Source organism: Anticarsia gemmatalis, chromosome 4 (genome assembly GCF_050436995.1).
Source record: "Anticarsia gemmatalis isolate Benzon Research Colony breed Stoneville strain chromosome 4, ilAntGemm2 primary, whole genome shotgun sequence".
NCBI lineage: Eukaryota > Metazoa > Arthropoda > Insecta > Lepidoptera > Erebidae > Anticarsia > Anticarsia gemmatalis.
The window spans coordinates 3,841,818-3,859,219 of record NC_134748.1 but is presented as its reverse complement, the minus strand read 5'-3'; the positions used below and the strand labels follow the sequence as shown (position 1 = coordinate 3,859,219).

General features: G+C 36.2%; 3 protein-coding genes across 3 annotated transcripts; all 3 read left to right on the top strand.

Moving 5' to 3' along the window:
- Positions 1–31: 31 nt before the first annotated feature.
- On the top strand, positions 32–3,711 carry LOC142987840 (acyl-CoA Delta(11) desaturase-like). The gene is made up of 4 exons (XM_076136778.1): positions 32–167; positions 737–867; positions 1,126–1,331; positions 3,201–3,711. Exons 1-4 carry the CDS (start codon positions 32–34, stop codon positions 3,709–3,711), a joined length of 984 nt encoding a protein of 327 aa, XP_075992893.1.
- Positions 3,712–9,523: 5,812 nt separating this feature from the next.
- On the top strand, positions 9,524–12,424 carry LOC142972664 (acyl-CoA Delta(11) desaturase-like). The gene is made up of 5 exons (XM_076113953.1): positions 9,524–9,599; positions 10,095–10,283; positions 10,581–10,711; positions 11,188–11,393; positions 11,568–12,424. Exons 2-5 carry the CDS (start codon positions 10,109–10,111, stop codon positions 12,061–12,063), a joined length of 1,008 nt encoding a protein of 335 aa, XP_075970068.1. The 5' UTR covers positions 9,524–9,599; positions 10,095–10,108; the 3' UTR covers positions 12,064–12,424.
- A 1,296-nt stretch (positions 12,425–13,720) lies between these two features.
- LOC142972663 (acyl-CoA Delta-9 desaturase-like) lies at positions 13,721–16,783 on the top strand. The gene is made up of 5 exons (XM_076113952.1): positions 13,721–13,818; positions 14,081–14,267; positions 14,479–14,609; positions 15,922–16,127; positions 16,293–16,783. The coding sequence occupies exons 2-5, from the start codon at positions 14,099–14,101 to the stop codon at positions 16,765–16,767; spliced, it is 981 nt and encodes a 326-aa protein (XP_075970067.1). The 5' UTR covers positions 13,721–13,818; positions 14,081–14,098; the 3' UTR covers positions 16,768–16,783.
- The last annotated feature ends 619 nt before the right edge of the window (positions 16,784–17,402 follow it).

Here is a 17,402-nt window from a genome sequence, read left to right as displayed (position 1 = left end):
TAAAAGTCATATTGTGAAACAAAGTAAAACAATGGATAGATCAGACAAACTGTTGAAGTGGGATCTTAATTGGGCAAATGTTGCTCCCGTAGCAACACTGCACGTGCTTTTTCCATACGCCGTCTATCTAGCGTTTACGAGTGCTATGTGGTCAACTTTGTTATTTGGTAGGTACTTTTTTATTTTAAATATTAATTCTGCATATTTTGTTTATCCTATAAAAACTGATCTCATTTAATTAAGTAGTATATTTGTAATGGTCTAGTCTAAAAGGACCTGAAGAATCGTAAGACAGGGCTACCCTAGCACAGGCTCTAAGTCTCTCAAAGATTTATTTAATATTGACTGTAACATTGAAAAATTGTACTAGCTTTTGTATGCTAAGAGAAGACTCTTGCCCAAAAGTGGGATAGTGTTAAAAAGCCCAACTTCTTCCGTGAGTAGACCCTTGCTCAGGTAGGTACGGGATACTAATTATAAAATTTTGTTTTCGGTGCAATTATTTTTGCTTGTGTTTTCCTATTTTATGGTTAAGGTCGTCACACTACGACAAGATTATCTTTTTATTTAAATCGTATATTTGTGAACACAGAAAGATTGTTTCCGTACTCATTTCGTGCTTAGTTTGAAAATTCACTGTCACCATCATAGGCCTAGATAACATGGAACTTTTATAGAATTATGATTATTGTTTACATAACATTTGTAAAAAAGTTTTATTATTAATTTGTTAAAGCGTGGTTTACTTACTGCATATCACTTGTGGGCCAAACGGCGGGTGTTCATAGACTATGGTCACATAGAGCATATAAAGCGAAACAACCACTGCAAATCTTATTGCTGGCTCTAAGTACCATAACTTTCCAGGTAAGTCAAAATTTTCCTTCAGTAAATTAAAAATCCTTTAAAAAAATCTTAACAAATAGTCTCACTACGCAATATTTCGTGACAATAATGCATGTAGAATACTAATTTTGTGAGAGTGTTTTAAAAATAAATTGTCAATTCACAATAATACGAAACTTTCACCTTCCAACATAAAATGTGTGTGTAAATTAATAGAATAAAACATTTTATTGGTATTTTACAAAACAGGGAATTCTTCATCAAAATCTGTTTTTGCAGGGCTCCGTCATACACTGGGCGCGTGACCATCGGCTACACCACAAGTACAGTGACACTGACGCTGATCCTCATAACGCAAAGAGAGGGTTCTTCTACTCACACATCGGTTGGGCGCTCATGAAGAAGCCGACTGAGGTGGTTTCTCAAGGACGGCTCATCAGTATGAAAGACCTTCAGTCTCAGCCATTATTGTATTTCCAAAATAAGTAAGTTTATGTATCTATATTGCCTTCTTTATCACTACTTGGGTGCAAGAGAATAGTTAGTCTTAATGATCGTATCGGTAGAGCTAGACGCATTACTGAATAACTGTTCAAAACTTGTCACCAAAGGATACGTTTCGAGAACAATATTCCTTTGCCCAATATGTATCTTAGGGGAAGCGAACTATCGTATGGCACTAAAATTTCTTCTTATTCCATCATGACCAAATAATATAATCATCTCAGCCGGGAATCGTCCACTGCTGGACAAAGGCCTCCCCCATCGAGCGCCAATAGGACCGGTCCTGGGCCGCCCTCATCCATCGGAAAATAATATAATACTACAGTAAAGGAGATCATCCACGCTCCATACATTTTTGGGCCTTTTTTCAAAGTGCCGGCCAACAAAAAAAAGTGGCATGTATCGATAGAGCTAGCCATTTGAAGCAATAGTTAGTATGGCACAAAACCGGTAGGATCGCTTTGAACCGAGTTATACAGGTTTGAAGATTCATAATATTCAAACATTAATTCATTTCTGAAAGTGCTGTGAAACATAAAATAATGATTGATTTTGCTAGAATTAACTATCTAAAGCAAACGACCACTCTGAAGGTGATTTAAGGTCGTAAGCACACGTATCAACTCGGAAACGGGTCGTCACCGTATCAACTCGAGTTCATCAGTATTATTTGTATGTAATTCCCTACTGTAACACACTTATCGGAATCGTTATGTGATCGGCTCACGACCATAGGAGTGGTTCGTATGCGCATTACGCATACACCAGCACCCAGGGTGGAGTGCAGGACTATGTGCAAATTCCGATATAAAGGCGCGCATACCTTCTAAACCGCAACATGTGTCCTCATAACAAGGGCCCTCATCACAAATGGTGCCCGAAGCACAAAATATTGTTCCACATGCCGATGAGTCGGACATAATAACCCAACGGCAACACTCTAGGTGACCTCTTACCTAGACGATGGTTTGTTAGTTGCACACAATCGAGGGTGCGGCCCCTTGGGTTCGCTAAGGGAGGATGCGCTGACCTTGCGCTAGTCGCCAGTGACCAGTCCAGTTGCGACGCATTGAGGCGCCGGGGGAATCAAACTCGCACCTAAGGGGCCGCACCCTCGGTTGTGTGCAACTAACAAACCATCGTCTAGGTAAGAGGTCATCTAGAGCGTTGCCGTTGGGTTGTTATGTCCGACTCATTGGCATGTGGAACAATATTTTGTGCTTCGGGCACGATTTGTGATGAGGGCCATTGTTATAGGGAACCATGTTGCGGTTTAGAAGGTATGCCCACAAATCTATCGGAATTTGCACATAGCCCCGCACTTCACCGTGGGTGCTGGTGTATGCATAATGCGCATACGAACCACTCCTATGGTCGTGAGCCGGGGCGATCACATAACGATTCCGATAAGTGTGTTACAGTAGGGAATTACATACATACAAATAATACTGATGAGCTCGAGTTGATACGGTGACGACCCGCTTCCGAGTTGATACGTGTGCTTACGACCTTAAATCAACTTCAGAGTGGTCGTTTGCTTTAGATAGTTAATTCTAGCAAAATCAATCATTATTTTACGTTTCACAGATCTTTCAGAAATGAATTAATGTTTGAATATTATGAATCTTCAAACCTGTATAACTCGGTTCAAAGCAATCCTACCGGTTTCGTGCCATACTAACTATTGCTTCAAATGACTAGCTCTATCGATACATGCCACTTTTTTTTGTTGGCCGGCACTTTGAAAAAAGGCCCAAAATGGATGATCTCCTTTATTAACGTAAGACTACGACAGTAGAGGCATTTTGGAATTCACTTATTTTATTATTACACATTCTATTCATTTTCAGATACTACATACCGTTGGCGCTTTTATTTTGCTTTGGTTTCCCGAGCATTGTTCCGTTGCTCTGGGGCGAGAAATTCTGGACAGCATTTTTTGTGGCCAGCGTTCTTCGACTAGTTCTTTCACAACACGCAACATTTTCAATAAACTCTGCAGCACATATTTGGGGAATGAAACCATATGATAAAGGTATCCTCCCGACGGAATGTCTGGCCCTCTCAATGGTAATGTGCGGGGAAGGTTTCCATAACTTCCATCACGCTTTCCCGTGGGACTACAGAGCTGGAGAGTTCGGTGGTTACAGCCTGAATTTTTCTTGGTATTTTATTGATCTAATGGCCAAAATTGGTTGGGCTTATGACTTGAAAGCTGTGTCTGATGGGGACATAGAGAAACGAGTGAATAGATCCGGTGATGGTTCACATCCTGTATGGAACGTTAAAGACCACGACTTAGATGCTATTTACACACAATCAACCAAAAAATTTACACCGTTGCGTGCAAGAGGCGTGTGATGTACGACAGTGCTCTGAGGAAAAATTTTAGCTGATTATGAAAATTTTTAGCTTAAGTTCATACATACATATGTATATAAATATCATCACGCCTGTTATACCCGAAGGCATAGGCAGAAATCTGGGTATGAAATACACCCACGTTTTGTCTTTAATATAATTTTAATCCCATGTAATAAGGATACTTTACCGGGCACGTTACCAAACTTCAGGGTAATATTGAGAAATATTTTTTTAAGTATAGATTAGAAAATACCAATAGTACTTTGCCCGACCCCGGAATCGAACTGGAGGCCTCATGATCAACAGTAGTGGTACATTACCAACGGCAAAGAGGCAGTTGCACAGATGTTTACGAAATAATTTCTACAATTAGTTTTACGTTTGGGGACATTATGTTTTAATCGCATAAACAAAACTGTTTTATTTCGTTACAAACTTAGTAAACTTTGTTGGATGTTCCTGAAACAGATATGCTCAATAATGTGAATTGAAATGTGTGTAGTTTCTAAATTGATATCGATCAGAATAAAATGAATTCTAAATTATATTATAAACTAGCAGACCCGGCAAACGTTGTTTTGCAATGTAAATTAAAAAAAAAATTGTCACTTAGGGGTATGAAAAATAGATATTGGCTGATTCTCAGACCTACTCAATATGCTCACAAAATTTCATAAGAATCGGTCAAGCCGTTTCGGAGGAGTATGGCAACGAAAGCTGTGACGCGAGAATTTTTTTTTTGTGAATTTAAACCATTCTGAAATCCCCTTGAACACACCCAAAAAAAATCATCAAAATCGGTCCAGTCGTTTAAGAGAAGTTCAGTGACATACACACTTACAGAAGAATTATATATTATATATAAAGATCAGCATTGAAATGCAACATCGCAATGCGGCAAGCTTTGTGGGCACACCAGTAACTGTAGTTTTATTAAAGTACATTGTATGTTTTTCTATATTTGTAAATAATTATAATTAATATAGTATTATAAAGTTTAAACTAAGATTTTTTACTTTAAGGTGTAATAAATGTATGATTTAATTATAGAAATAGTAGTAAGATTAAAACACTGGTTGCATACTGATTTTATTAATTCAAAGTCTCCTTTCCTTTTAGTATCGGAAACTTTTAATCTAGAATAGGTAGAATAGTGTTATTTATTCAAACAATTGTGTAGTATTAAAATTGTATTTAAATCTGGTGCAAGCGCGTGCTGAATTACAATAACAATTAGAATTCAATTTAACATATACTACAGAACATTCTAGAAATTGACTGCCTCTGTGTCGCGAAAGGTAGTGAATGCGAATGGCTTAGGTCTAAGGTTCGAAATCCGAGTAAACCCAGTAAGTTGTTTCTGAGTTTTCTGTCAAGTAATTTTCAGTAGTTAATAATTAAGCCCTTAGACCTTCGTGCCTCGGAGATCCCGGACCGGTTATCCGTACCATTGGGCTACAATAGTGATGTAATAGAGAGTTTACGTACCCAATGTATTTTGCAAACACTAGCTAAACAAAGTCCTGGTTTATTAAACTTGTTCAATGAAACTGGGTGCCGTGGTAGAAATTATTTACACCAGATCACCTTTTCCTCTCTCGTCTCGAAATAGATAAAAATATCAAAATCATATTATTAAACATATTGCAATAAGAGCGCCTTTATGAAATGTTATAGCATTTCATTTATCTATTTAATTCTCACTTTTTTCTTCTATTTTATATTTTTTGTTAATGAATACCTACTAAATAACAGTTTAAACACAAAAACATTAAAACCCCTTAAATCCCAAAATAAATTGTGCCAGATTTTGTCGAGGGATATTTTGCGTTTAATTTTAAATGTTTTTTGATTAATATACGGGATAGCGCCTACGAATATGTGTGCGGCAATAGTTTGGCACAAAATACCTTGCTTTAATTTTTCTTGTAACGTTTTTGGTATACTGAATTTTGAGGTTTCTATCGCATTTATTATGATACATGTTTACTATTTAAATAGTATCAGTAGTCAGAAGCATTAGAAAGTCTGACAACCAGTCTTACCGAGGGGTATCGTATTATAACCCAGGTAACTGGGTTGTGGAGGTGCGAGAGTCAGTCGCTCTACCCCACTTATATAAAATTAGTATAGATAATAAGATATTATAAAGCTGAAGAGTTGCTGTAGCTGCTTGTTTGTTTGAACGCGCTAATCACAAGAACGACTGGTCCGATTTGAAAAACTCTTTCAGTGTTAGATAATCCATTTATCGAGGAGGGCAATAGGCTATATTATTATATCATCACGCTACGACGAATAGGAGCAAGGTATCAATAAAAAATGTTACAAAAACGGGGAAAACTTTCTCTTATAATTCTCTCTCACGTGACGCAAGCGAAGTTGCGTGGGTCTGCTAGTATAATATAATATTATAAATACGAAAGTTTGTAACAAAGTATGGATGTTTGTTACTCTTTCACGCAAATACTAATGAACCGATTACTGGAATTTGGTATATAGGTAGCTGAAGACCCAGAATAACCCAAAGGCTTTTTATCCCCGAGTTCCCCAGTGATCGGAATTTACACGGGAAGGGTTTCCACGCGGACGAAGTCACGGGCGGCCTCTAGTGTAAAATACTGGTATTTAGCTGCATCAGGTGAGACTGGAAACCAACTTCCACATAGTTGAAACCTTAGCTCGTCATCCCGATAAATTGGTTACGGAACATTTGAAACTAGTATGAGGTTATAAAATTTTATTTTGGACACTGTACTAGACTTGAATTCTTTCTATTCCTTTCACAAATCTATTGACGGGATAACAATTTTATTCAAAACATTGAATAAATGAAAGAACTGTTTGTCAGTGTTTCTAACAAATCGGCACCAGAAAATGGTCTATGGACAACCGGAAAATATATTTTTTCTGATTTGACTTTAGAGAATGGCGCTACAGCATGCGCATCTCAGTTGTGAACTAAAGCAATGTAGCTGAGCAAACCAGAAGTCAAGGAAGCTATTTTCGATCCTGGACCACGAATCTAGAACCTCATACAAGATAGATTGCTTGGCGTCGATCCGGCCACTGAGGTATATCTAAAATAAATAACTAAAATTTTTCCACTACATCAATTTAAAATTATAAATTTGCACACAATTCTGTTACAGGAAACAATTTATTTAATATGTTACATTGCAGTATAATATGCTGAATACTAACACTTTAACCTCACTGAATTAAACTAACATATGTAATTATTAAAAAGGATAGTGGGTAAAAGTGGTCAATGAGAAGCCAAATAAAAGGGCTATGTAATAATATTGTTTGGCCGAGAAATAATAAAAATCTAATAAGTATCGATTATTAAGTAATTATAACTACCTCGATTAGTACCTAGCTCGATTCTCTGCTACTATCGACAACCGACCTATCATAGAGAAATTTTGTATGAAAATCTGATCAGCGCCTCTGACGGGTGTCGTAGGAAATATTTTGGCAGTACATTCTAAATGTCGAAATTTCGATACTTCACAGTACCGATTGTACAGAATCGCTCTACAATACAAGTATTTTTTGCTTTACAGAAAAACAAAAGGTGATTTCGTTCAAAGTACATTTATTAAATGCTGATATATTATTACACAACGACGTTTTAACTAGACTAGACAAGCCGTGCATAAGCAAAGAAGCTGAACACAAATTATGCATACAAATAGTAATGAAGGCTCACTATTAAAATGAACACACAAATTAACTTTTAAACTTACGCGTAGTCAGCCTGCGACCACGGCGAGTGCAACCTGCGCCAAAACGTTAGCCATTTTAAGGTAAAATGCGTGTTCGCGTTAATTCCCGTATTCTATTATACATCACACAAATTAACTTATACATGAACATTTTTGATTAATATTCTTATGTTTTCCGTTACTACGACCAGTGCAATTTAGCCGTCCATAAACTAACTTTCAAACTTATCTGATTAGTAAAAATATGAAAGCAGTCCGATTCTCGTTGATAGGATAGGGATATTGATGGTGACATCACAGAGTGTATGTGTTTGCGAACGTGATCATGGTGATGAATAAATAAAACAAAATGTAGGCACATTTGCAACAAATAGCGATAGACATAATCATAACACCAAAAGATAAATTTGTAGGTCCCAATCATTGTTTACACAAAGTGTACCATTCATTTGAAGGATTACATTTTTCAACTAACTCCCCAAACACATCACACGTCACATAAACTCTACCAAAATTCAAATTCTATCTATCTATCGTATGGTTAGTGGTCAACTTAGTGTCAAAGTTGTTCAAGCCGCCCGAGAGGCCTTTGACATGGCTTAACGACTGTTATCTTAATTGAGATCAATCGGACCAACTTTTTACGTGCCCTTCGAGGCACGGAGACGCTCCGTTCAAATACCACTATGCGGTCACCCATCTGTAGAATGACCGCGCCGACGGTTGCTTATCTCACAGATCGTTTACCGGCCGGTGATCACAACTGGCTATGAGCGCATCAAATTTATTGTTAAGGAATATCTCTCTAAGAAAGCTTATTATGAGGTCTTCGGCGGCCAATTAAATTGTAACCAGCATCGTTGGCTGGTTGCAATGTAATTGGCCTCCGTTGGACTCTGTTATATAGTCCAAGCACAACACAACATATGTAGGTACACTCTCGTAGCCCAGTGGGACGGATAATCGACACGACCAGTGAGAGCTCAAGCGCAGGACCGACGAATTTACGCGATCTCTGAGACTTAAAAGATAAACTCGATATGTACTTTTTGGCCACACCCAGACAGCAAATCAAAGAATAGATGAGTATCTGAATTGATTCAAATTGATTGATTATTCGGATCATCTCTTATAAAAAATATAAGCACACTCAGTAGATGTTATATAATATGGGCAATTAGTGACGCACACTCGTTGTACCGTAATTTGATTATAATCATCATACATTACATTACATTTTTTATTTATTGTTTTTCTTCAAATTCATGTAACCAGTGAACACGCACTGGTTGTCTATATTCCAAATGCCATATGTTATTAAGTGCTCCCAACAAACGGTAAAATCAGAAACTAATAATTATAGACATAGTTATAATCGTTTCGTTCAGTACCAATTTAGCTTACTCAAAGAATACTCCAAAAGCGGGTGTAGAGTGCGTGAGCGGGACGACAATTTCCGAGCGTGATGCTGGAAAACTGATGAGGATATCAATAAAGTGTGCCTAACAAAAGTTGTAGACAATTATATTATCTTTCATTATGTAGTAGACACTTTTTCTCTACGATGAACCGTTTTAAAGATATTAGTGAAAAACTAAAAAATGGGAACTAACCGCCTCCCCCCACTCCGGCGCCCCTCCTAGAGGCGGGGATTTTGAGTATGTTTACACTCTAAGCATCCTGAACCAATTTCTGAAAAAATTACTTAGGATCCCGCTCACGCACTCTACTCTTGCTTTTTTGAATGGACTAATTGTTGTATTAATTACATTGTAAATCACTTGGCGATTGAGAAGAGTTGCTGTGAGCTTCTTGCTAGCTCTTCTCTTAAGGCTGTACTCCCTTTCCAAGTTGTGGTAAATTCAGTAATTGTAACGACTATCATCCGACCTAAATTAAATAAATAATAGATTGTATTTTGATTTTGAATGCACCTGAAATTTCCCTGCATTGCTTTTAGCACACAAACTAAACAAATACATTGTATTTAATAATAAATAAAATAGCTAATATATAATGAAATGCCTATGCTGTGTTATATATTACTTGATTCACGTGCCGTACCGTTGGCAGTTTCGTTTTAGCTTCGTCATTGAATTTATATATTTTGAGTTTTCGTTTTTGATTAGGCGAAGTTTTGCGGCATCAAACGCGGTGAGTATAGTATGAACAGTATTACGAACAAATAAGTTTTAGTTAGTCATTCAATTGTGCTATGAAAACCAAAAAGGCCTGGGCAGATGAGAAACAAAAATTGTACTAGGTACTTTTATCATTTGTGTTGCACCAAAATGGTAGTGAGAGATGTAATATGAAGGACAAAGAAGTACATCAGGAATTGTCTCTCATTTACGCAGGCCTTTAAAATCCTTCAGGCGTGTAGCACAAAAAACCAGAGTTGAATTCTAACTTTTCCTCAATTGCATTCAAGGCATTGCAGTGTTGTGATTCTGCTCTAAGTTGTACGAGTAAGCAAGGATTGCACACAGCATGCGCCTGTTTATCGTTGAAACGCAGACGCAAACGCCGTGTACTTACGTCTAAGTCTGGTAGCACGCGCCCTTCTCTAAATTGTATTTTTTTTTCGCCTGTATGTACATATTTCTACTGGTCATCAACAACCTGTTTGGAATCATTTATTTGTTATAGGTCACCAATCTACTATGAAGGAGACATATGAGGGTATTAATCATCTTGATGAAGACTTAAAGCCGGTGCCCTTGGCGAAATGGGAGATTGAATGGAGAAACATATTGAGCATATCATATATGCACTTGATCACTCCATACGCTATCTATCTTATGATAACGAAAGCAACATGGCAAACTAATTTATTTGGTAAGCAATTTTGGACTTTTTACCTGTGATTCATACGCCTGGTTAAAAAAAACTAAATGAAATCTATTTTTTTGACTATAACTCCGTATATTTTTCATTTTGTGATCTTTATTAGTAAAAATTATGCGACATACGAGTATAAGAACATGTTCTAGTAAAGTACATTCTAGTCTTTTACAAGGAATAGAAGAACAGAGGTATTGTATTACTTTTTCCGTGCAATAATGTTTTGAGTAATAAATAAGTGGGTTTCAAAGCATTTCTTTTTATGTGAGAATGTTTTTTTTTATGTTTCAGCATATATACTTTACGTGGTATCACTGATAGGGGTAACTGCAGGAGCACATAGACTGTGGTCTCACAGGTCATACAAAGCCAAAGCGCCTCTTCAAATTATACTTCTCATTTTTCATTCTATAGCCCATCAAGTAAGTATCTTTTTTGTATACCTACTAAAGCAGGGGTTCCTAACGTTTTCTTAGTCTGAGTCCACTTTTATTTTTGTTAGAAGGAACCACTATGTAAGTATATTGAACATAAAGTAATACTTTATGTTCAATATACTTACATAGTGGTTCTTATCATATCATCTTGAAAATTTAAAATTTTAAAATCAATCGCGGACCATATTTTGACTTCTGGAGGTCTCGTATTCGAGGAAGATCTATTGGTATTTTGTATTTCATATTAGATTATTCTCAATAGCAGCCCGGAGTTTGGTAACGTGCCCGATATATGGCAATAGACTCGTCGCCTTTTACATGGGAATAACACTGGAAATGGGGCAACGATTCTTAACATCTTTGCCGCACCATACTTTTTTGTTTGGAAATCCGGGATTGATTATTAACGGAGAAAATAAGTGTACATATATTACTTTGCTCAACCCAGTAATATTTTGCAGGGTTCCGCATTCCATTGGGCTCGTGACCATCGCGTGCACCACAAATATACCGACACAGATGCTGACCCTCACAATTCAAACCGCGGGTTCTTCTACTGCCACATTGGCTGGATATTTCTGAAGAAAAATCCTAAAGCCATCGCAAAGGGTAAATGCATAGATATTAGTGATCTTATGGCTGACCGGTTATTGCAGCTTCAACATAAGTAAGTTATAAAAATGTGTTTTTATTTTTGAAAATTTTAATGACAAAAGTAATATCTAACATTTTCCTCTAGTTCGAATATTCGAATATAATTTATAAACTCGTTTCACATTCATCGATTAATTTGTAAATTGCATTGTCATTTAAAGCTTTGTTAAAATATTTTTTTTTTCAGATATTACTATTTTGTAGCCCCTACGTTATGCATTCTGATGCCGACCTTATTACCAACAGTTTGGGGAGAAAATGTCTGGAATGCATTTTACATCAACGGCTTTCGTATAATATTTTCCTTACATTCGACCCTTTTGATAAACTCTTTAGCTCACATGTGGGGAGCTAAACCGTATGAAAAAGACATCAATCCAACCGAAAATATGATAGTATCTTTTTTCGCTACTGGTGAGGGTTTCCATAACTTTCACCACACCTTCCCTCAAGACTACAGGGCTGCTGAATTGGGCGGCTATAAGCTCAACATCTCTCGTTTATTTATTGATATTATGGCTAAAATTGGCTGGGCCTATGACTTGAAGACAGTGTCCGAAGAGATAGTAGAGAAGCGAGTGAACAGAACTGGTGATGGATCACATCCAGTTTACGGTTTTAATGAACACACAGACTTGCATATCGAATACAGCAAAAATCAAATTCGCCAAAAAGGAACGTAGTCATAATGTATTTTTTTAATACTTGAGCAATTACAAACATGCCAACAAAGGAATCATATGAATGCGACAATGTGAAAGTCCAAACGAGAGAATCGGATAATATCACATGACGTAATGTCATGACAAAATATTGCCTAGTTTGGTATTGTTTATTATTATTAAGTTACTAGAGTAATTAAATTGAATTCAATTCAATCTTATGTAATATTATGTTTTTCTTAAAAGTGCCTAGAAAGAGAACATAAAATTTTCTAAATGTTTTGTCGACTTCTTGAAATAAGTACGACACAGTCCGTATTTGGCTCAAAACATTTTTCATCGCAAAGGAAGACCTTTGGCCAGCAGTGGGACAGTAATTAGTTACCACCAGTGTTAGAATAATTTGTGTCTATTTTAACTTTAAGTACCATGCATAGACAAAACTGAATGGACTTACTCATTTTGATCTTGTACCTCAAGTTGTCAATTGTTAGCAAATAAATAATTTGAACTTCATCTACCTTTTCATTCCTCCCTGAACATTCAACGTAGCCAAGCAGTATTACGTGGCTTTTCCTGTGTGAATCTATTAACATACAGTTGTCACCGAATATGGATGTGAAAGCAAAGAAAGTTTGTAAGGATCGTACCAAGCAGCTTTCTCTAGTTTCTGCCTACAACTATGAGAAGGCGTGATTTTATGTATGTATGTATGACATCTATGTACCTATATAAAATGAATTTGAATGTGCATATTCTTATTTATCGATAGCAAGTTCATTACTCAGAACCAAGGCCAATGTTCCAAGGTTCGTCAAAATTCAGGGATTCACATCCAGCCGATCAAAATAGTCAAGGAAGAAACCATTATGTCATATTGGAATAGATTGAGTAACCCTAATTATCCGGCTCGTGGGCTGATAAAACAACCATCCTGCCAAAACGTGTGAAGTAAATACGAATAAATTGCGAATTCTATAAATTATTTGGAAATTATGTGAGTGATGACTAAGGATTTTTTAAACATAATACTAATTTGATAGTCGAGTTGTTTGAATAATTAATAGAGGCAAATGTATGCAATACGAATGTATCTTTATATTTAAAAAATAATCGCAAAATGTGTTGCTTAGTGCAAAAGTCAACGATGGGACGGCAAAACAATTTGACTTAGCTATTAGATACTTCTATACTAATACTATAGAATTGCAGAGTTAATTTGTTTGTTTTGTTGAACGCGCTAATCTCAGGAGGTACCTACTGGTGCGAACTGAAACATTATTTTACTGAAGCAAGCCTAGTTGCGCGGGTCAGCTAGTTGTTTTAATAAAATTGTCTCTCATCACATGTAATAGGGCCCAGGTCTATTGGCATATACCGGGCACGATACCAGGCTTCATACGGCTATGGAGGAAGCAGTATGTTCGATCGGGGAATCGAATCCGGAACCCTGTGGTGCACTGTGTGCAGTTGGATGCACTACTAAACGCGCCACAGAGGCGGTAAAAGAATAACTAGCCCAAATATTATCGATATTTTTTAAGTATGTTTTATTTGAAATTCCCAAAATTCAATTAATTTTGTAGTTACGTGGTCTGCCACTTATTAAACAATATGTTTATTTAAAGAAGTTCTAATTAACAATTCGTGAATTTAGATTCTTAATAATTAGTTACGTGTTTGTTCATTTGTAAGTAATTGTGTTGTTGCATTTGTGTTGATTAGAGTGATATAATTGTAGTTTATACTGATTTATTGAAGAGGTTATATTAAATTGTAAGTAAATAAATATTTACTAATTGTACTAATAAACATGAAAGCTTTATTGTAAAAATAAATACTGACGTAAATACTGAAATGTTTGAAATTAACGAACCTTCTTGATAAACCATAATGACAATAAAAACAACAGTAAATATTTCCCTAAGTAATATATTATAAATAAAGCTTAGAAATTTTGAACTTCCACTATGTTAGTCGCTTAAAATTAAAATTGCGAATGTTGTGATACATTATGTAGCATTTTTGCTTGTTTTAGTTATTGTAAGACAACATAATGAATGAGACTTGTGATGACAACAAAACAAACGAAAGTGTGAAGAAGGCAGATTCAAAATGGCGGATTGAATGGAGAAATGCTACGCCAATGATCGTGCTACATCTTGCAATACCTTATTTAATTAAACTTATCTTCACGGAAGCTAAATGGCAGACTAATTTATTCGGTAATTATTTGAAAATGATTTCGAAGTATTAAAACTAATTAACTTACTCTAGTGGTGACGGAAAACATCGTGATGAATTACCTAGTTTAATACATTTCTCAAGGGAATGCACTTGGCCAGCGTGGTGAGCTCAAGGCCTTACCACTCCCTCATTCCGGAAGGAGACATTCGCCCAGCAGTGGGACATTAATGGATTTTTTTTTTCTTTCAGCATACTTGTTGTACAGAATGTCATTAGTGGGTATAACGGCTGGAGCTCACAGATTATGGTCGCATCGAGCATACAAAGCTAACGCACCTCTACAGACTATACTCTTAATATTATCAAGCATAGCTTTCCAGGTACGTGTATAATTTAATGCCATAAAAAACATCCTGTAAAAAAACGCAAGTCTCGCAGCTCAGTCTCTCTGCCGTAAAAAGTTGTGAGATCTATGTAATACCAAGTCGATTAATCTATTTAGTCTCTACTTAAAGGACCTTCTGACTTAAGTTATTACATAAGTTATTATCATGCCAATATTAAAAATATTTTACGTTTAAAACAAGTAGATCGACCGGGTCAGATTCAGATCTGAGAGCTATTCAGATTCAATGTGCTGTCATTTGAATTTTTGATATAGGTACCTAGTTTACAAAATTTAAAGCACGTTTCTACGACTTTCTAGTACAATTTCGTGGGTAAATTGATAATTAAGTCATTTGTGTTAATTTCAACACGTGATAAGGAAAAACGATACATATATTAACCGTAAATGAGGAAATTTCTTTTTGTATTTAGATCGACCATTATAACACATTATATTCAAATATATTATATATTTTTTGTAAAAGGCATTAAGTTTCTTATAGTGCCTATTGTGCGACCATAGCATGTTTATAATATGTCAATGAACATTTTAGTAATATTTGGATTCGACATTGTATTTTTACCCACAACATCAGAAGTAAGAGTTCTTTACTGTATAAGTAGGTCCTACATCAACACTAAAATTCAGAAAGAAAGCCGAAGACCCGGGCAAAACAAACTATTTTTTAGAAATTTATTTTTAAGCCCCTTAAAAATAAATAATATAATAGGTGATGATAGGTTGTACGCAATTGGCGCGGGCATCAAGTACAAAGTACTATGTGTGTAGTTTCTAGGGGTATTTGTGCATTACATAAATTACATAAAATCTTTATAATGTCAACATAAACTTAATAATCTCGTAATAATAATCGCAAAATACGTCTTTTAGAATACTACACCATATTTTTCCGAGTCTTCGTCTTTCGTTTTTCTCATACGCCTCTCCCCTTACGCAATAACACATCAGTCATGTTACGTTTCACCTTACCTTCGGATACACCATTATATAGACCATTCTACAGGCGCCCATAGCCAGTTAAGCAACCCTTGGCGCGGTCACTCCATAGATGGGTGACCGCATAGTGGTATTTGAACATGGCCTCTCCGTGCTCCGGAGGGCACGTTAAAAGACGGTCCCGGTTGTTATCTACTACGATAACAGTCGTTAAGCCATGTCAAAGGCCCTCGGGCGGCTGGAACAACTTTGATACTAGGTTGACCACTAACCATACGATAAGAAGAAGAAAACCATTCTATATGTGTATGCTAATTACAAGTATCAAAATATGTCGTATTTCTCAGGGTTCTGCGTACCGTTGGGCGGTTGACCATCGAGTACATCACAAGTATACAGATACCAACGCAGACCCTCACAACTCGAGCAGAGGCTTCTTCTTCAGTCACATTGGCTGGATACTCTTAAAGAAAAACAAAGAAGTCAGAGAAAAAAGACTGACCATCGATGCAGATGATCTCAAAGCTAATAAACTACTGCAATTCCAACATAAGTAAGTATAGAAACGGAATAATTAGGAGAACGTTCCTAAGGAAGGTTTCTAAATGTTTTGACGTGTTTCTCTTATTATATTATTTATCTTGTATACTTCAGAAAAAAAAATCACGATATAGCTGATATTTACAAAATATTATTAAATAGTTGTTTTTCGTTTCAGGTATTACATGTGGCTAGCAAACTTTTTTTGCTTTTTGCTGCCAACATTTATTCCAAAACTATGGGGTGAAAATCTATGGACAGCATTTTGCGTAGCTGGGTGTTTCCGTGTTCTATTCTCATCGCACGCCTTTTACTTAATAAACTCTGTAGCCCACATGTGGGGAGCGAAACCATACGATAGAGACATGAAACCTACGGAAAGTAAGATAGTATCATTTTTAGCTACTGGTGAGGGTTTCCATAATTTTCACCACACGTTTCCACAAGACTATAGAGCTGGTGAATTGGGCGGCTATAAACTCAACATCGCTCGGTTATTTATTGACATTATGGCTAAAATTGGTTGGGCCTATGACTTGAGGACAGTGTCCGAAGAAATGATTGAGAAGCGAGTGAACAGAACTGGTGATGGATCACATCCAGTCTTCGGTCACATACGACCAAGTTTCGAAATCCGCCAGAAAGGGAGCTAATATACATTACTTTTAATTTGTGATTTTATTTTACCGTTACGACCTTTAACCACAGTTTTCAATAAATAGTTTTGTACATTAATTAGTAAATTGCTGCATGATTATGTGGAATAAATTGTAATGACAGTTAATTACAATGGTGAATAATCTGAACGTTGAACGTACACACTTTGCAATTGTATTTTCATAATGTTTATAGTTTTTAAATATATCAAATTTGCCGTGAGGTCACATTTTAACAACTCGTTACAACCGTAACCCGAAAATGATTAGTTTTTTTAGTACACCATGTTTGAATGGATTTTTATGCAGTACATAAATACAGTGATAGCCGTCTTTTACCAATATTTTTATAGCCACCGCATCTTTTTTGGCCGATAGTGGGATAGTAACGTAATATGATTGGGAAACCCCAATTGCCTTGATATCAGACATTAATATGAATATTCCAATAGAATTTGATGACATTTTGTTTGTACTATACATTGATCAGCTGTTGAGTACACAACCGTTTGACTACAGAGTTAGTCAGAAAGTGGCACTGATTAATCTGTTCTTTGACTTTATTGCTTGATAAAGATATTGTAATGGATACAATACAAACAATAATACATTGTTTAATACAAGACAGAAAC